The sequence below is a fragment of the Uloborus diversus genome, chromosome 3, assembly GCF_026930045.1.
Source record: "Uloborus diversus isolate 005 chromosome 3, Udiv.v.3.1, whole genome shotgun sequence".
NCBI lineage: Eukaryota > Metazoa > Arthropoda > Arachnida > Araneae > Uloboridae > Uloborus > Uloborus diversus.
In genome coordinates, this window is record NC_072733.1 from 192,823,394 (window position 1) to 192,845,404 (window position 22,011).

General features: G+C 33.8%; 1 protein-coding gene across 1 annotated transcript in view; it reads right to left on the reverse strand.

Annotated features, from left to right (window-relative positions):
* The window catches only part of LOC129219106 (protein stoned-B-like), a 42,977-nt gene extending 21,473 nt beyond the window's left edge, over positions 1-21,504 (reverse strand). The window contains exons 1-3 of the mRNA XM_054853425.1: positions 18,904-21,504; positions 11,044-11,301; positions 10,795-10,969 (exon numbers count right to left, since the gene is read on the reverse strand). Of these exons, the coding sequence (XP_054709400.1) occupies positions 10,795-10,969; positions 11,044-11,301; positions 18,904-21,504 (3,034 nt within the window). The remainder of the gene's footprint in view (positions 1-10,794; positions 10,970-11,043; positions 11,302-18,903) is intronic.
* Positions 21,505-22,011: the final 507 nt, after the last annotated feature.

Consider the following 22,011-nt stretch of genomic DNA (forward strand, 5'->3'; position numbering starts at 1 on the left):
CAATGAGTAACATTTAAAAGAATAACAAAAGGAAAGGTACAGACAAAAAATAGCCGAGGCAAACATTTCTAGCGGCAAAATATAACAAAATGGAAAATATTAATGATAAACAAAAAGTCAAAAAGTGAATTCATTCTTTTTAATGAAGTTATTAAAAAATAGGAGAGTCAAAAGGTTGTTTCTTTAGAGAAAGCTTTATTCAGGACAGTTTATTAAAGTGTGTAATACTTAAGGTAATGTGAGAAGGACAAGGAAGCTAGAGTATCACCTCAAAATTTTCAGGGGACCCAAAAATGACTGAAAAATTGAGCTTAAAAATTCCAGTTTCCGAGTTTAAATACAGTTTTAAAGGGATTGCAAACATTAGAACGTATTCCACAAAATTTGACCAAATTGTGGCCCAATGTACTTTTATATCCAATAAATTTTGTAAAGTGAAAAATCTCTTTCAACAACACCCGTATACGCTAACAATGACAGTGCAAACATATTTAATGTACAAAATTCTGTATGTTGGAAAAGGAAGGAGGGGAGGAGGAATAAACTTTAATCAAAATTCTGCAGCGCCACTTTCAGAAATAATATTTGAACCATTAGAAAGTGTTATTTCAATTTTTGTAGAATTTTTTGAAAAATTTCCCTGAATAAGAAGTTGAGTGACTCAAAATGAGATTGAGTTTCCCCTAAATGCAAAGGTTTAATCAGGCCATGAGTGTGAACTGAAAAGCAAGGTTTTGTCAAAGCAATTATCTTCCAAACATTCTCAAAAGTATGAAAGAGATATCTTTTATTCATGATATTCCTGACTTAACATGATTATCATTTAAACAGCAATTTACCATGCTTAAAATAAAAGAGAATGATTTTTTATATCCTTGCATTTACCAAACACTTACCTTCAATTCATGCATTCAAATTTATGGTTTATTATTGTATCACAATCAATAATAATATGTCATATCATACATCATACATTACTCAAGAACAGGCCCGGATCTATAAGTTTTGGGACCCCTTGCAGCAAAACCTGAAGGGTCAGCTTTCAGAGACCAGCAGTGTATATTTGCAATGCTAAGTTTTAGAGCTATTTTTTTTTTTTCCAATTTCTTGGGCTGTTGAGCCCTTTAAGACGTGCCCCCACCGTGGGGTCTGCGAGTTTGCAGACCCGGGCCTGCTTACGAACAAATTTACAGATGACATGCTCTTTATTAGTTTCAAACAATACAAAGCCATCTTCTGCAAGAAAAACTTGTTTCAGGGTTTAGAAAAAAAAATGTCAAAAATACAAAGTCAAATTCAAGTATGAGCTTAAATATGGTACCCAACTTGACAACTTTTAAATACATGCTTAGTTAAAATTCAAAACGTACGCATATTGGTAACAAAACCGAACAAAGTAAGGGCTTTTATAAGGATATTTTATCTTACTTTACAAGCAAGCCCCTGTACAGAATTTCAAAACAAGTTCAAAATATTTTTCATCCTTGGAATATCTACTAATTTCTTAAATGATGTTTTCTACTTTAGGGGGGGGGGGGTCGTTGGAGACAATGGACTAGATTCATCTGACATCACTGTGGGCATAAAATGACATTATGGGTAATGTAACAGACGAAACCTAGATTCCTAAGCGTATATTAACACATGCATTTTTGTGGCTTATAAACTCTTCTTTATTATTTTAAAAAGAGGTCTTTTTAAAGTTTTTCACTTAGAAATGTTGTAAAGAATGATGAACCATAGATTTGGTACAAAATACTCTTTCTAAATGTAATTTCCTAATAAAAATATATCGTACATGGATACAGGAAAAATATTTATTGCTGAAAAATCTTGAACTCTTAAACTACTTTTCTACAAAACTCCCACAATTTTGCAGATATTTGTCATAGTTTGGCATAAGTTTTTGTATGCCTTCTTCATAGAAGGTTGCCGCCTGAAGTGGCTATACATTTTTAACTATATATGGTAACTTGTCATTTCAGCTCTTCATCGCTGTTGAAGTGTTGCCCACCAATGAAAGATTTCAGGTGCGAAAAGAGGTGGGAATAGCTAGGAGGGGGATCAGGGCTATAAGGAGGATGTTCAAACATGTCCTAGCCAAATTCCTGTAGTAGATCTTTGTCATATGTCGGGTGTTATAATAAAGAAAAAAAACACCTTTTGACAGAAGTCTTCGGCACTTGTTCTGTATACTGTCGCACAATTTCTTAAGTGTTTCACAATAAACTTTTCCATTGGTTGTTTGACATTGTGGCAAGAAATCAATCGCGAATGTGACAAAAGACCTCCAACAGGAATTTGGCTGGGACATGTTTGACTAGTAGGATGGGGTGAAAAAATTTAATTTTCGAATTTTGAAACGCCAGGGATCTCAAAAGTTGCCTTTTAGCACCAATATCGTTAAAATTTTAGCTTCCTAGGACAATATCTTTGGGTTCCTAAATTTCCCCAAAAAAGTAGAAAAAAAAATCGATTTTGTTTCGACAAAAATCGACAGTCAATTTCAGAGATGCGAAACATTTTCTCAATTTTCAGAATGCCCTTCTTAAAATGCAGCAATGAGCATTTAAGTCTGGTTAACCTAAACAAACAAGTGTATAATCTGAAAACCAGTTTTGTTAGATAACCTATAAAATAAGTGACAAAAGTGTGAGGCTTTAATTTGACGATTTTGATTTAGCTGCGGGACATTACTTTTCCCATGCATGATGAATATCAAGTAAAATTCATGATTTAAAAATTATATAAAGCAATTCGATAAAAAAAGGAATTGCTATAAAGTCAAATCAAGATCCTGCAAAGATGGAAGGGGTGGAAACTTCGGTGGATGGGACACCATCTGAATCCACTCCTACTGTAAGTATTGAGAGCAAAGATAATGGTTCTAACTCTCCTGAATCCACTACAAATTCGATTACGAACTTTATGGAAAATCTTGACGTTTCAGATGCAGATTCTGATGTCACGTTAACGGATGAGACCCTCTTGCAGGATACTCATCCTAACAAAAAAACTACCCCTTAGCAGGTCCCCGCACTCTGCAATGGAGGTGCCTGGCATCATAGTTGCGCAGCTTAACCTTCATCATTGCCAGTCTGCTACTGCTCTTCTCAGTAAAGACTTGGCTGAAGGAAGAATTGACATTGCCCTAGTACAGGAACCCTGGGTTAACCACGGGAAAATCCTCGGTCTGGGTAGCTGTGGTAATCTCTTCGACAGGGCTCCCAACACATTTTAGCTTCAGAAAAGGGTAAAAGAGGACCATTTTCAATCAAAAAGGGGACTAAAGAGGACCAGTTAGGATCAAAAAGAGGACCTTGAGAGGACCACTCATAGTTAAACCCATGAAGCACCAAAAGGCAAATTAGTTGCCAGCTGAAAAATTTGTGAAGATAATTCGTTAATTAACTATAATAACAAGAGATACAATTCTTTTATCACCAGTGAAACTGATTTTTTTTATCCATTGATAAAAGTGCATAACATTTGGGGGGAGGGGGCACTTAGTTCAGCACTTAAGGCAGCCTCTTTAGAACTAAATAGACATAACGATACATTTCGACGTCTCACTGAAGGAAAGGTGAAGTTGCACTTCATCTTTATTTAGTTTAAAATTATTTTTATGTTTTTCTGTCTTTTAATGCTTCTTAATATAGCGTTATCATACACCAAACAAAAAAAAACTTTATTCTCTTGTTGTTTTCACCAGTCTCTAATTTTGCTCCCATCTTCATCAGTTTCATCTAACTATTTGCTGAGAAATTTGCACTTCCTCATGACTCACATTGAAACCTAAAAAATATTGTTTTGATTTTCAGCAAAGCTACAACTGAGTTTATAATAAAATTATTTTATATTTGAATTTTAAATTTAATCTCTTTATCACACGGTTCATACCCTTTAAGGAGAAAAAAAATGTAAGCACTTTTCAAGTGTAAAAAAATGTTTTTCAAGGTACTACCCTAAATTCGCACTATAAATATTACATGCAGATTTCATTTAATGCTAACATGTAAATAAAAGAAAGTAATATAAAAAGTATACGAAAACAAACTGCTTTTTCTACAAGAGACACTTTAATAAAAGATTTATTGTACTGAAAGTTTTCCTAAAAATGTCTGAAATGCTTACCGTATATACTTGCGTACAAGTCGATCTCACTTATAAGTCGACCCCCCCCCCCCCCCCCCACCTTCAGAGAAAAAAATCGGAAAAAATTTGAAACCCGAGTATAAGTCGACCCCCAACTTCCGAAAGAAAATGGCAAAATATTTTCAAATAAGTTCAAACATAAAAAACACATTTATTTACAAAACAAAAAACAGCAAAATATAAAAATCTATCAATCCTTCAAATTCAGATTCCGAGTCAGATGCGCAGTAAAGTTCGCGGAAATCCTAATCCGTCATATAGTATGTGTCATCATCATCATCATAAAATTCGTCCGCGGCACCGTCGAAATGTCGGAATCTAACTCTGTGTCACAATGCGTTGCCACTAACAAAGCAAAAAAGTATTGTTCACATATTTGAAATTACAGAGGGCGTGATTGTTCACAAAATATTTTTTGATACGTTGATTAAAAATAAATATTTAAAAAATAATGAAAGAGAAATGTAAAATTTTCATACCTCTGTGTGGAAATTTTTCCGCGTCAAACGTGTTTTCGTATTTTCAATTACGATTTCTCTTAATTGTTGATTTTATTCTTAATGAATATAAAAAAATTTCTTGTTTTGGGAACATTTTTTAGGCTTGTTTTATTATTTTTTATTAAATCTGTTTAATTTGTCACACAATCAACTTTGCGACTCATACCTGTAACCGCACGTCACCGTTTCGCGTTGTGTTTTGATCGCAAAAAAATTTCGGAAATTTTTACTCGCGCATAAGTCGATCCCCCATCTCAAGCCTTATTTTTTGGACAAAATTTCTCAACTTATACGCGAGTATATACGGTAATCACAAAGAGAAGCAGATCAACTTAGATTTTAAAAAAAACTCCATGATTGCAAGACCATGAGTGCTTTGAACTTTTATGCGGGTGGGGGGGGACTGATTCCCCTCTTTAGCAGACAATGAAAAAAATGTACAAAAATTCACCTTTATAAAATTTTATATTTCAACTTTGTTTTAAATACAAAAACTAAGTTAAAATGTTATGCACTAAATTGTTTACATTTAATATCCCCCCCCCCCATAAGAAACAGTAATAACCGAAAATAAGCTAATAATAATTAAACTTAAGTTTGCAAGTTAAGGTTGCAAAACTAGAAATTTGAATTAAAAATATATATATTAATTTTTAGTTATTTGAATAAAAATTAAAACGAGTTAATCTAATGCAGCATATCAAAACAACTTCAAATTGCCAAAAATATAAAAATATTTATTAGATGCAAAACGATTGAAAGCTCAGATAAGCAAATTTTCACGAACCAAGTTCAATTTTGGCATACTTTCCATAAAATAAATTTATTTATTTTCTACTAAATTAAACACAAAACATGCTAATCTTAGTAGCATTTGGGAAAATAACATTCGATTGGGCAAAATATTTTAATATTTTCATGATGCAAAAAGATTGAAATTTCAAACACTAAAACCCATTTTCCGCGAAGTCCAAGTAAGTTCAATGTTGCCATGATTTCCAAAATAATTACTTCGTTAATTATTGAAATTAAGTGAAAAATAAGTGAATCTAAAGTAGTATATGTCAAAATAACTTCCTATTGTCATAAACATCAAAATATTTACAAGATGCAAAAGGATTGAAATTTCAAATGCGAGAATCAGTTTTCCGCGAAGTGCGAGTAAGTTCAATGTTGCGATGGTTTCAAAACTTAATTCCTTCGTTAATTATCAAAATTAAACGAAAAATAAGCTAATCTAAAGTAGTATATGTCAAAATAACTTCCCATTGTCATAAACATCAAAATATTTACAAGATGCAAAAGGATTGAAATTTCAAACGCGAGAATCAGTTTTCCGCGAAGTGCGAGTAAGTTCAATGTTGTGATGGTTTCAAAACTAATTCCTTCGTTAATTATCAAAATTAAACGAAAAATAAGCTAATCTAAAGTAGCACATGTCAAAATAACTTCCGATTGTAAAAAACATCAAAATATTTACAAGATGCAAAAGGATTGAAACCTCAAACACAAAAGCAATTTTTCGCGATACTGCATATCGAACCTATGTTCAGAAAATTGCACTGATGAAATATTTTTAAAAGAATTACAAGCAATCTAAACTATGCTTTAGATTGCTTGTAATGATTTTTGAAAGAATCAAGCAATAAAGAAACTTTTCATACTTTTTCAAGGCTTTCAAGCACATGGAAAAAAATCTTTATATTTTTCAGGAACTTTTCAAGGTTTTTCAAGAGCGTACATTTACGAACGTATGCGCCTGTAAAAAAATGGCGCAAGCGCCACGAGATTACTTCCAAATTTATTTGCAAAAGAGATGGTTCATAGCAGCGTTACTATTACAGTCAACGCACGACACAACAGTCTCAAGAGCTCAGGATCCAATGAAAACTTTGAGATGAATATTCGAGTTATCGAGATCCGAGATCGGAAAGTTCATTTGTTATTGCAAACGTGAGGCTGCAATTCCGAGAAATATCGGTAGCACCCTGCTCCGCGATTCGACATCATAACTCTTCCCCCAAACCTCTTTTTTATGGATTTCCATGCTGCAGCGGTTGAAGGAGTAATGACGTCAATCTGAAGCGAAATAATACGGGAAAGTCAGGTTAAGGCGCCGCGGCTGCGTGTTTGGGTGTACAGTATCTTTGAACACAATGGAAACTTTAAAATCTGACTTTTAAGTAAAAACAATATAAAAGCGGAGTAATCGGACCAAAATGTTAAAAAGCGGTCTAAAGCGAACTTAACCTTAAAAAACAGACTTTGACGGGAAAAGCAGACCATTTGGGAGCCCTGCTTTTATGATCTGGCTTGTAGTAGATCGAGAGCCTGCGTAGCTGTTAACAAGCGCCTGAATGCTCTCTGCCTACCGAAGTTTCTTGACAGTGATAATGTCGCCATCCGAGTATTTAATGAAGATGGTGCTTCGGCATGTTTCATGTTGGCTTATCTATCCTATGAGGATGAAATTCCTTTAGCCACCTCAGCCAGGAATTTTGTAAAATTCTGTGTGCATGCAAGGGCTGAAGTTCATTATTGGCTGTGACGCTAACGCTCACCACATTGTGAGGGGAATCAGTGATTGCAACAAGAGAGGTGAGGAACTTTTAGAGTACCTGTTAGGTAACAACCTAAATATCCTCAACAGAGGTAATAAACCTACTTTTATTACCCGAAACAGATGTGAAGTCATTGATCTAATGATATGTAATGATAGAGCACTGAACTGCGTAAGTGATTGGCAGGTGTCAGACCGGATTACCCTATCTGACCATAGACTAATCCTTATGACTTTTTCAGGTCCTGCACTAAGCATACTGCAGGAGGAACGGAATCCCAAACGAACATCTTGGTATTCCTATCGGGAAGATCTAAGGGTCTCCCTATCAGGTAAGAATTACAAACTTACTTCGTTGTTAGACTTGGAACTAGCAGTTGATTCATTTCAACATTCTATACTCCTATCTTATCAACATAATTGCAATGCAATCTCCACTAGTTTACCAAGACGAGTTTCTTGGTGGTGTAAAAATCTTAGTGGATTAAGAAAGAATTGCAGAAGACTTTTTAATAAAGCCAAGAAGACGGGCGATTGGTCCTTGTACCATGACGCTCGCAATAATTACAATAAGGCTATAAGAACCAGAAAACAGGATAACTGGAGACAGTTCTGTAGCCATTTGAACAGTGTCTCTCGCGTTGCTAAACTCACGAAAATACTCTCTAGAGACAAATTTTGTCAACTGGGTTCCATTGAAAAGGAAGATGGTTCCTTTACTGATGATAGGGAAAGTACTCTAACAGAGATGTTTGGGGTACACTTTCCTGGCTCTATAATTACAGATGACAGGTACACCACATCTTTGTAGGATCTACAGGTCCTGTCTTGTTTTTGCCTATGTGCCTTATGCTTAGAGAACTTGCAAAGTAATTTTTATACCCAAGCCTGGTAAGCCAAACTACAATGTGGCGAAAACCTTTAGACCCATCAGTCTTACCTCTTTTCTCCTTAAAACTCTGGAGAAACTGATTGATAGGCACATCAGGGATTGTGTTTTGAAAACCAACCCTCTTTCTAAGTGCCAACATGCTTATCAGCCTGGAAGGTCCACTGAGACTGCCCTTTATGAGCTGACAACAGCTCTGGATAATGCAGTAAATGGACAAGAAGTAGCTCTCGCTGCTTTCCTTGACATTGAGGGAGCTTTTGATAAGGTCCCTACTGAGACAATTAACGATTCTCTCGCACACAAGGGAATTGATCCCATGATATGTACCTGGGTTAATAGTCTGCTAACAACCCGTATGGCAAAAGCTTGCATGCTGGGCAGAACTATGATGTTGGGTAACTGCCGTCGTGGCTGCCCACAAGGGGGCGTTCTCTCCCCTTTGCTTTGGTGCCTGGTGGTTGATGAACTTCTGGAAAGAATTCGTCGCAGAGGTCTGCACTGCATTGGCTATGCAGACGACATAACCCTTGTTATTAGGGGTGGGTTCCATGATACTGTTACAAATCTCATTCCCTTAAGGAAATTGAAAAGTGGTGTTTGGAGGCAGGTCTTACGGTCAATCCGAATAAGACTTATTTGGTTCCCTTCACTCGTAAACGTCTCAAAGACTTGAAGATAATTAAGTTCTTTGGTTCGCCTCTTGCCTACTCTAGTGAGGTCAAGTACCTGGGTGTGATCTTTGACAAAACTTTGACATGGAATTCTCACCTTAAGCAAATTACCGATAAGGCCAAGAGAATCTTTTGGTCTTGTAGACGTGCAATTGGTATTAATTGGGGTTTTTCTCCAAAAATCGCTCACTGGGTTTATACTAGAGTAATTGTACCTACGGTTACGTATGGGGCAATTGCCTGGTGGGGTAAAACCTGTACCATTACGGCTGAGGGTTGCCTCGCCAAAGTACAAAGGATGGCTACTATTACTATCACTAGTGCCATGAGAACTACTCCTTCCCATAGCCTTGATCTCCTTCTTAGCCTTCTTCCGTTGCATAAGCAAGAGGAAATGGAAGCGATTCTGTGTGCATACCACCTCAAGCTCATGGGTCTCTGGAAGTCCCCTCGTTACCTGTCTCTGTACGATAAACTGTGTGCAAAGACTAGTAAGCATCCTTACTTTATGATCCTTCTGACTGGATGTTAAAACAATTCAGTTTTAATGCCAATTATAACATTGTGTTTCCGTCCAGAGAGCAATGGAAGGATGTACAAGATATCATTGGCAATGCACACGAAATCTGGTTTACAGATGGTTCCAAGACTGCGTCTGGAACTGGCTCTGGTGAATATTGCAGCAGCAATAACACTAATCTGTGCTTCTCTTTAGGGAAGCTTGCTACTGTCTACCAGGCAGAAACTTTAGCCATATTGGCTTGTGTAAACAACTGCCTAGATCGAGGCCTAAGCGGGAAGGTTATCAGAATATTCTCTGATAGCCAAGCTGTGTTGAAAGCTCTCAATCGTAACTGTTTTACTACCAAAACAGTTTGGGAGTGCCATAATGCACTGGTAAGACTAGCTGGCAGTAATAGGGTCTCCCTTTACTGGGTTCCTGGTCACTGTGACATTGTAGGTAACGAATTGGCAGATCAGTTAGCTAAACAGGGCTCCATGTACTGTCTTTGGGACCCAAGCCTGTCCTCTGCCTGCCCTACAATGCAGTAAGGACTACAGCAAAGAAATTTCTTATGGATGAATCATATAGCCTGTGGCTTCAGTCCGAGTCTCAAAGACAGGCCAAGACTCTGAACCAGCAGCCTCCCTGGCTCAGGTCTAAGGAACTGCTTAACTTGAGCAGGAATGAGATCAAAAAGTCTGTTGGGTTACTAACTGGACACTGCTCTCTTAATAGGCACCTTAATCTGATGGGTGTTACCGACAACCCTTCGTGTAGAGGATGTCATATGGCTGATGAAAGCTCAATTCATGTGCTATGTGAATGTGACTTCTACTCTGCACAAAGATTTGAGCACTTGGTATACCACTATGTAGATCCCTGGGAATTGCCTAGAATTTCGGTTAGGCAACTGCTGAGATTTATTTCTGTTACTGGGCTCCTTTAGTAGTCTAAGCGGGGATAGTACAATAGATCTGTGGTCTCGATGCACGCGCTGTTTTCAAGCGCCCCCCTTTTCACTTCATACTTCAAAGTCAAATCTAAAGTTAAAGAACTTAAAATCAACAAATAAATCAACTGCCTGGCTAATAGGTGGCCAAACACTGGTTTGCCTGTTCCTCTTGAATTTTTTCTAGTCAAGTGTCATCAAAAATAGCCAAATTGCCTACTACAACACCCTTTACTCAAAATTCTGCGCAACTTAAATCCTAACTCCACTATCAAATGAATATTTTATCAAATTTGAAGCAAGTAAAAAATCTCAGGTATCTTACAAATTTAAGGGACTTAAACTTAAGTAATTAGACTTCACATCTTTTTAGTGCTAAAAAGTATATTGCGTAACCACTAAAAAAAAATCAATTGCTTTTAAGTGTGATTCTTGGAGTGAAACTTCGAGAATCTTTGTTTTAAACCAGAATAATTTTTAATAAGTGCAAAATGTGTATCTATACAAAAAGATCAGTAAAAAAATTGAATTTAAGAAAAAAATACTAAATCCAGTAATTCACCTGTGATAAATGCCAAAAAGAAAATGCGAACACGTGCAAGCTGTTTGTCAATATGGCCCGTTTTACTTTGCTCAACATAAAATTCATCTTGTGCAATGACTTGTACTTCTTCTGTTTTATAAGTGAGAACACGATCTCTGTGAACAACCATGCGGAAAAGAGCATCTTCAACTTCCTACAAAAAGATAAATAGCAATGAATGATAGAGTAATGCATAAAACATACTTAAAATAAAAGGGTTTTAAATACCTGAATGAACAACTGCATGTCTGAATATGATTGAGATCCTAATTTCAAAAGTTGTGATGTTTGGGCAGAATGTTGAAGAGGTAAACCAAGTTTTGCAACATCTCCCATTGAAGTAACTTGACCCTGAGTAACTTTAGATATCTGTCCAGGTCTAACACCAACTCTCTCGCGATAAAATTTATACTGCAATTTGACAGTAAATATTTTTCCATATTGATCATACTGCTGGGCTCCAATTTCTGATAGTGAATAACATGCCTGTAGAAAATAAAGTAAAAACTTGATTTATAAAATCATGCTTGAACATTCTCAGTTTTTTTTAGTTAAGAGTGAGCTTAGGTATGAATTTAAAAAATACATTTTTAGCTTAAGCAAGTAATTTCCTTCAGAAATTTTCAACCTAATATAAACTATAAATTTTCATTCAACATTATATTTAGAAAATAAAGCAAAAAAAAATGGATATTATCACTAAATTAAGATGTTAAAAATTCCAGTACAAATAGAAAGATCTTAAATTTTTGAATCAAAAATTTACTGAGACAAAATTACCATGTGTTACAGAGCAAAGAAAAAAAAAGATGGCATCAAAAAAAATTTATGATTTTAAATCCTTGTGAAAGAACTTAAAAGTTCTGATTTTATAGGGGGGGGGGAATAGACAAATGCACACACACACACACATATCATTCACTGCAAATTATTGATGGTAAACAATTGAAGTTTGAATCGAAACCTCTGATGAATACTTGTGCACATTTGTTACAGTTCAGACAAATTATGAAGTAGTTATTCTCTTAATATGATGAAGCAAAAGGTCAAAGAACATTTAAGTACATCTATTAATAAGCTGGGTGGAGTACAAATTATGCCTCCAGATAGATGCCACTTGTGCAGATTTCAAATGGATTTATAAGTTTAAAGATGAGATAGAGATTTTCTTTCCTTACAGCACTCATTTTGAAGTTGATAAATCATAAAAAATAAAAAAAATCCTTTAGTTTTTAATCCTGTGATGAGCAGTTTGGACCTCCCGATGTCTTAATTGAGCTTCAAGTATCAAAAAATACAAAATTTTGCGAGGATCATGGATAGCCTGGTCCCATCTTTGTATGACTTTAATTAGCAGAAATATTAATTAAAATGTCAACTTTCAGTTTTGTTTCAACTGCTGTGGGATTATTCAGCAGATGGCAACTTTCCAATAATTCCTGGTTTGAGTGAAAATGGATTAAGTACGCAACGTATTAGAAGATTTTGCAAACTTAAGCTGCAACAGGCAGCAAAAAGGTAGTTAAGCCCCCAAAGTATGCCTCCTTCCGTGGTATACTTGTAGTAAAATGTCTACGTAGAAATTTAAGTTTAAGATTCTATTTATTATGAGGTATTTTCTTATGTAGAAATTTGGGGATTTGGTTAGGCTCAGCTAAGAAATGCACGTTACTCATAATTTTTAAGATTAGTACTGCAAACACACTTCTGCTTCATTTGCAAATATTGTTTTCATCATTGATAACTCAAAGAAAAAGCAAAAAAGAATGCCGGCAAAAGTGTTAAGGTTTTGTTTCGGAAAGGTAGGATGCTAAAGAAAGTACTTTTCTATGAAACTGCTGTCAAGCAAATACAGTAAAAGACGTAAAAAATACAGAAGAAATTGATCATATGAAAAAATTTATCAAGGAAAGAAAGTACAGTAGAACCTTGTTCATAAGGCCCTGTTTATCCCGATCAAATTTTCAGAGTTTAAAAAAAAATTTATATTCACAAATAATAATTTCAAATTATGATAGCTGAATTATTAAGTGCACCAAACATTTGCTTTTTATTTAGATTAAATGGACAACTCCTGCATAGATTGTGCAATAAATTATTGCAATCATAGAAATATGGTGTACTTGGAGCATCAAACAGAAACTATTGCAGTTGAGCTATAAATGATAAAGTGTTTTATTGAATAATATACAGCAGAATCTCGTTTCAACAGCTCCTCTTTATATGGATCTCCAGTTTATCTGGATCAAATTTTCAGAGTTAAAAAAAAAGGTTTTAATATTTACATAAATAATACTTTTAATTTAGAGAAGTGAACTATAAGTCCAACAAACAGTCCTTTTTTCATTTTGATTAAATGTATTACTCCTGAATAGGTCATGCAATAGATTGTAGTAATCTAATAGACAACATGGCATATTTGGAGTTCGACACTACTGCAACTGAACAATACAGGATGATACCCTGTTTATGCAACTATTCTCATGTAATTTGGGAACAAAGTAAGGTAAACTACGCTAGTACTTGACACTAATAAAAAAAAAAAAACAAATTAGCTAGAAAAACACAGGGGCTAAAAAAATCGAAATTTTTCTGTATGTGTAGCATGTGTCCCTAGTGAGGGCAGTGGAAACTATCGTACCATCAAGTATAGCCCCAAGGTCACCACGATCGCCTGGTGACAACAGGGTATGTTTTCTAATCGTTTGATGTAACTTCCCAGAGGAGTTTGCTAAGAATAAGCTGAAAGGTAAGCATTGAAAACTCAAATAAGCCATTTGACAATTTTGAATGAAAAGGCATTTAGATTTTTTCTTTGAACTCCCTAAGTGTGCATAAATTTTAAAAAAAAAGTAAATAAATAAAAAAAATGACTGTTGGGTACTGTGTCAACAATTGAAACTTAAAATTTCATATTTTTGAGTAGTAGACAGGGAGACTGAAAATGGCCAAAAAACATGAATAAATTAAACTATGACTGGGCAGCTGTATTGTGAGTCTTTAAAAATTAATATGACAAGAAATGTTTGCTCAGTCGCTTAACCTGAATTTTTATGAAGTTCACTTATTGTAGTCTCATAACATAACTATGATGTTAGTATTTAATCTTTTTATTCTGTTTTTTACATTCTCTTCTTATTTTTGGAACTCGGGCATAAACTTGAAACTGCCATCCTTACCCATCTTTCTTTAAATTTTGTATTGAGGTCCAACAAAAAAAAACAGAAGTAGTGTTAATTTGCTGCCCACCACAAGTTGACGCCCAGTTAACCAGGGGCAAGCAAGCTTACTCCTTGATCTGCCACTGCAATTCCTGTAATCATACAAAGTAGGCACGAATTCATTTAATGAGCATTTTCTGTTTGATTTCGAAACATGTTAGCTACTGAAAATTAAGAGCGTCAAATATTAAATATTCTCTATTGTTTGATGTCAACTGCTGACCCAAGGTATTTTTATTTAAAAGCACTGCTTATTAAGCATTCTGCTTATTATCCCTGTTGTTCCACTTATCTGGATTTTTGCTTATCCAGAATGAATTTCATGCCTGTTAGTTCGGATAAATAAGATTGAACTGTACACAATCAAAAAAGCAGTGTCAGTCAATGAGTCAATCAACTAAATTCATAGGCTAAATAGTGATAGAAATTAACAAATTCTATGACATAGCATATTAGATTGTCACCACTAAGAAACCATTACACTTTTTCTGTTATTGATGATGAAGACTGTGTAATGCTCAGAAATATATCCTAGGTAAACCTAATTTTGATAACCATCAAAATTATTCCAATCAGGGTTCAAAAATATCATGACATTTTGATACATATCAGATATTTTGATATATATATCCGATATTTTCAATTAGCACAAGCTATAGTCTTCAAAATAGTAAATGCATCCTCAAATCACTCTTTAATTTCTTACATTATAATTACAATATGTAGACTTAAAACGAATGTTTCTTTCATTATTTATATCTAAAATTTCAGTTTACATTTCCATCAATTTTAATGGAGTTAAATTAGCATTAGTTGTTTTACTCATTTTACTTCTATTAGCTACTTTTAGTGACATGATTCAAAAATAAATAATATGCATTAGTCAGTGCAGTCATTTGACATTTTCTTTTTTTCTGAGCAATGTTTAAAATTTAATTAGGCACTTTTAATATGAATTAAAATTGTTACATTACTAATAATTTCATGAATATAAAACACAAGTAAAAAGGAATATCATATTACTGTTATATTAATGATGTATTATCAATTATAAAATTTTTTGAATTGAAAATACCATAGTTGAAAAAATAAGTATCGAAAATGATCAAAATATCATGATATTTTCAAAATAAATATCGGATATACAGGTAGTTATCAAAATAATGGAAACACTCTGTGACAAGTATGTTGGGAATGACTACTCTGCTGTAAATGTTCGGTAAATAAAGGTGCCTTCTGATTGCAATCACTCACACTGGTGAATCCAGATGGTGAATGAGTTCTGTGGTCACCTTTGCTGCTGTTCGCTTTTTAGATATTACAATCCGCTTCAATACCCATCGGTTTCTTTCACTGAGCTTCTCTTTCTGTCCACTATTTTACTTTTCCGAGCTTGTCGTACCGCATTATGTGTATGCTGTCATGACTTCAGATACTGTACCTCTAGAAACACCAAAAAGTTGAGATATTTCAGTTGCACTTGCTCCAGTTAGATGCGCTCCAATAATTTGGCCTCTTTTAAAGTTTGAGAGTTCCGACATTTCACATGCTTGAAAAAAATCCAAGTCTTCCAGAACTTCAATTAAGTCACCCTGTACAACCAGAATATGAGCATTGCTATTTATATTTAAAAAAAAAACATATACCTAATTTTGTTCTTCATTACTTACGAAGCACATTCAAAAATGTCACTTTTATTCATAGGTGTTTCCATTATCTTGATAACTACCTGTATATCGTGATATATATCTGATATTTTCAAAATAAATATCGGATATATATCGTGATATATATCGACTGATATATATCAGTGAACCCTGATTCCAATAATAAAAATCTGTTGTTGTTTTTTTTAATTGCACCTTTAAATATATAATCAAGATAAAATTATTTCACAGTATTCTTCTATCAAAAACAATACCTACACATAAATTTTGTTTAAAAAAGCACAACATTTTGAGCTAACCTAACTTCACCTCAGAATAAAACAAAAGTGAGTATGCATTATAAAATATGCTTGGTTAAATATATTACCGAGAATAAACAATCCAATTAAGTTAAATGGTTCTGCTTTATGTTTAATTCATCTAAATCCAACATATTCGAATGCACCAAAAGTTTCATTTTTATAAATTTAATAGTCTGGTTTTAGGGTCCTGACAAAAAAAAAGCTTGGTTTTACTCCCACTTTCTCAGCTGACCCTATACCATGAATAAAAAGTTAATCTTTTGATTATATTGTTTAAATATCTTCCAAGAAAATTTATATTTGCTAGAACATATTTCTTGTTCTTTGTAAAAATATTTTATTTATACCTTTATTGTATGGGCCATTCCAGAGTTACGTGTGTGACTTTTTGACACCATTTCTTTGCAAAAAAACAAGAAAAACCAATATATTTTTTAAATATTTCTTAATAGTTTCTATTGGAGTAACAGAACATATGTAAGAGTTTTTAGGTGGCAGTTTTTTTTTTTTTTTTTTTTTTCATTTTTTCATGAGATGATTCTCAATTTTTTAAATAAATTTTAAATGCAGCGTTACGTGTGTGACTTGGAAAATCTGAAAATAAGCTGTACCTTATATTATTTTCTTATTTCCTGTGAAGTTTTAAAAGGTAAATGAACAGTACTTTTTGTGCATGTATCTAAGTATGCCAAGTAAGTATTCCATAAATATTTTTTTCTAAAGCTCGTACAAAAGCAATAAAAAGTATTTTTTTAAGCGTTACGTGTGTGACATTAGAACATTACGTGTGTGAACGTGTGCAGCAGTTGAGGGGGATTTCCAAATAAAAATCCAGTTTAAGTCGGATCTTTGCCAAATTGTGCACAGAGGTTCTTTGGTACTCAGGAACTCATATGGAGATTTTTGTTGAAATTTAGTTTATATCAAATTAGTTTACATTGGATTTATCAAATTTCCTACAGAGGTCTATTGATGTTCAAGAATTCACATAGGAGTATTTCCTTCCCTCCTATTGGGGGGGGGTCGACTACCCTTAGGGGGGTTTGCCAGAAAATCTGTGAAACAGGTTAATTAGCCCTAATATTAACAATGATAACATTTTTTGAATTAAAAAAAAAAGCCTAAGGCGTCTGAATTTAAATTTTGAGGCATAAAATTGCTCTTTTCTACACATTGACCGGAAATTGTTGAAAATGCATTTCTTGACACAACTTTTATTTTCGAGGTAGACCGTGCAACGCCAGGGAACGCAGCCAGTAAATACTTAAACTGAAAGAATATATTCACAAAACAAAGAATGAAGATGAAATTAATTTTTATTTGTATAACTATTAAACAGTAATGACAAGCTTATAAATCATCACAAACTTCAACACTTACTTATGTTGTTTAAAACTATTTGGAATGTTTTAAATCATTTGTAGAATTTATTCACTTCTCAAAAATCAAAAATTATCAAAAAATATTAATGCAATTTAAAGTAAATAGAACATTGTACTCGTGATCTTCAAGTATGCAGATTGCAAATAATTTAAGCTGCTCTTTGGGTATAAATAAACATTTCTTATTTATTATTTTTATAATTAATATTATTATTTATTTTTTTAACACTCATTGAGTCTTGGTTTCAGTGATAGCACACAATATTTTTAGTTGAATAACGCAAAGTACTTTTTTCCAAAAAAAATGGTACATAAAAATGGTTTTATAATGAAAACAATTCAGGAGCGTTACATATGTGACATCTTTCAAAAAGCCTTGTTAAAAGTTTTCTGCCAAATGTTTGAAGATGAAAGTCAGGTTACAGGTAATATGTATCAAGTTAATTTATGATATGAGCTATTTTTCTTCTAGTCTCCCAATTTCACCTTAGAGGAAAACTTTTGTTCCTTTTGCGTTACATGTCTGACCAATAAAAAGTGACCTGCATATTTTTCAGAGTTAAAAACTTATCAAAAGTTTTTTTTTTTTTTTTTTAATGAGACATAGTAAAGCATCTGCGTTCATGGTATTTGATAGTTTTTCCGGAAAAAAATTGAAGATTAAGTAAAAAAAAGGCTCTTACATTTGTTTCTGTTTACTTTTTTTTTTTACTTTGACTAAACGCTATCAAATAAGGCTGAAATCTGATATAGAAATATTTCAAACTCAAAATTGGTGCTGGAATTGAAAAGTGTAGATAATTTTTTGTCAAAAAATAAAGTTTGTTTCTATATTATGTGGAAAAAAAAAATTTTGGTGTGTCAGGACCACTTTTCATGGAATTGCCCATCTATATACCTACTTTTAATTCAATGCTATCAGAATTACTTTCACAGGCAGAACAAAATAAGGGCAGAATGAAAATAAAAACATGCATAAAACATACCTCATAAGAAAAAATCATTTATCTGTGAGAGTACTTCAATGAAGAACATCCAAATATATCAAGTTCTTACAAAAGGTTTGTATGAGATCGGTCCTAAAGAGCAGCTAAAAATTCTTAGACATAAGATGAAATTTCAAGTTTTATCCACGTGCCAGATTTTACTCCATTCACAATTTTTGCTAGGTCCCTATACAATAATAAAACAAAAATAAACTAAAATTAAACATGCATAAAAATAAATCTAATGTTTAAAATGCGAAAGAAAAACATAATGAAACAAAACATTAAAAGAACTAAACAAGTTTAAAAAATATAGGTTTCTAATAAGGATTTGAAATTAAATTATACAAAATTATTCTTGTACAAATAGCAAACTAGTAGAACATTTTTACACTTGGAAACATCAGTTTCCAGCAACTTGAGACGACTGTTTTGACTAAAAATCAACAAATCGGCAAGTGGGTAAAAACAGCTCCTGTGAGAAATTTGCGTTAAAAAAAAAAGTAAGATCTAACTGCTACATCACTTACTTGCAATGGAAGTTCCTGAAAAGGCAGTTTATCATCGATTTTGTTGAAAAGTTGCAAAACGCTATTCTCAGAAAGTTTGACAAATATTTTTTTCCAAAATCTATTACCAGTTAATTTCTTTTTATTTGGTTGTCTCAAAACCATTTCCCAGCCTTCCCTATCAAACTTTTTAGGGAATGTCTCTAATGGTAAAGATGTATCATCATCAAACAGAGGTGAAAGTGGGGATTCAATAGAATCAGCTTTTCTAACTCCTGCTTCTCCAAGTGCAGGAATAACTTCATCTTCTGCCTCAACAGAAGCAGTTCCTTTTTCTGAAACTTTGGAAATTTCACCAAGATCAAGAAAATCCTTATCAAAAGGATTGAATCGTGAAGGGGTAGATTCAAAAGCTTTGGTAGGAGTTTTAGGTGGGGGCAGAAGTTTTGGGGGTTCCATGGTAGACAATGTTACTTCACTACTGTCTTTTACTTTGGGTCTGATAACAACAGAGAAATCTACTTCATTATCATAATCTTCAAAAGAATCCCGTGAAGATTCTTTTTTCATTACTAATGTTTCTTCTGCTTTTGCGGATACTTTAAAAGGATCAAATTCATCCATACTATCAAATCCTTTGTAGTTTTCTTGAATTTTCTTCAAAGTTGGTGCTCTTTTACTCATAAAAGGATCAAAAGGATCAGTTTCCTGACTGTCTTTTACATTTTCAAATTTTGCAGCAAAAGCATCAAATTCTAGGTCTGATTTCGAACTCTTCACCTTAAACAAGAAAGCATTTTCTTCACTCTCGCCTTCAAATGGTTTTGAAAAGCTATCATTTTCCATTGTAGCAACTTCTGCTTTTCCAACAATATCTGAATTTTCTGCTAGTTTAACTTCAAATCCCTCAGAAGCATCTGAAGTTTTCCTATGAGAATGTTCTTCTAACGTAGCAGATGAGCCAAATGCTTCTGAGCTAAATCCACTTATATCACTTTCCTTTGAAGAGGGAACATCTGAAACCATAGCATTTATTAATGAAGTTGGCTGGATAGGGCCATTATTAGTTTGAGAATCCTGAGGATAAGGAAGAGTCTCAGAATCTGAACCTGGTTCATTTGATGCAACAAAACTGTTCTCTGAAAGTTCAACAGGTTCATTTTTTAAGCTAGCTTCTTCATTAGTTTCAAGCATCTTTGACTGAGTTTCACCAGCATCATGCTTTTCTGGAACTAAAATATCTGCATGTAATGTATCAGAATCCCAAATTAAAGATGCTTCTAAAGTTTTCTCGGGTGTTATTGGAACATTAGAATTTGCATCAGTGGGGAAAACACTTGTATGATCATTTTCATCTTGCCAAACATCTGTTGCATCTTCTGTAATTCTTTTCATTTGAGTTGCTGCTGGTGAACATGTATCTTGGGAAATAATATCCTCCAACAGATTAGAAGATTTTGAGCCTGAATTGGAAATATCACTCAAATTTTCAGAGACATGCTCCACTGAAACTCGACGGGACTCTTCAGCTTTTAAAGACACATCATCAGCTACATTGTCTTTTGTGAAAGAAGGAGCAATATTAAGGCCAAAAAGATCATTTTCAGAAGAATTAACAATAGGATCATTCAAACTGAAGGGATTATGGGAAGATAATGAATGAACATTATCTTGATTAGAGCTAGGTTTTGGTTCATCCATCAGGCCTGAGAAAAAAGGGTTGGTCAAGGCCTTTTTATTTGTATCAACACTTTTAGGAGCATCATTTAGCCATTCATTGGATACTGAAGAACTGCTAAACGGATTAAAGCTATTTTCTGATGCTTTCTTAGTTCCATTTTTCTGCTCAGATACTGATGTAATATTATTAACATCAACAAATGACGTATCAAATGGATCAACTTCTTCTTTATCGTCAAGAAACAAAAGATCTTGCATATTAGCATTTGTGCTTGACACAACAGGCTCACTATTGAAACCAAACTCATCTAACAATGAAAATGAAGTACTATCTTTTCCTGTACCTAAATCTGACAGCTCTAAATCAGTTGCTTTATAATTATCTTGAAAGTGAGTATTATCGAATTTTGCAACATTTGGTGGAGGAGGTCGAGCAGGAGATCCAAACCCTCTTCCAACTGCTCCCTGCAAGGCACTTGAATCTAAAGAAAGAGGAGATTCTGAAGATCCTGGAGGCGGAGGCCTTGGAGGACCTTTTGATGGAGAGCTCTGACTAAAGTCGCCTCCAAAATCTAAATCTGGAGCAAGAGATTTTTCTCCTGCAGGTGGTGGGGGTCTGGGGGGAGCACGCAGAACTTTTCCCGTTCCATATGGAGGAATATTTCCCTTAGACAATAACTCATTATCATTTTCATACAGCTCTCTGTCTTCATCTTCATCTTCTTGCCTAGTATCCTTTAATTTGCTTAATGTTGTTTGCGTTTTTTGAACAGTATCTTGAACTTTCATAGACAACTGTTGAAAAAATTGCCACTCTTCAGTGTTTTTCATCTTCTGATCCGGATTTTGTGGATGAAGAGATTGCTCATACACAGCTTTTTCATATTCTTCCTCCTCGTCATCCTTTTTATGACTCTTCAATTTCTTTTTTATAAAATTCATCCTTTATACCTGAAAGAAAAGAAAAAACGTAATGCATATGTGAAACAAAGCTTACATTCGAACAAATGATAACAAAAGCAAAAACAAAAGAAAAACTTTAGTATAAAATGCAAATAGAAATTTCCAAATGCATCCATAACTGAAAACTAAACAACGATCAAGGCACATCCAACTTTAAAAACTTTCAAAAGGTAAAGATATTTTTTTACCTAAAAAAAGGCAACTCACATTCAAAGAAAAACAAACTATATTTTCAGTTCTAGTTCTAGTGGTAAATATCAAAGCAATGTCTAATCTAACCAGCCTCTGACACTCATACATTGTGTTATGCTATTCACTATTTTGCACTGCACTTAAAAGTATATTATGTACGAATTGCAGAAGTTATTACATATGATGAGAGATTTGCTCCTTCTGCATAGTCAATCAAAAATATATATGACACTGCAATCATCTATCAAATTAAGAAATATATTTGCAAAAAAATTCCACTGTTTTAAAAAGTCG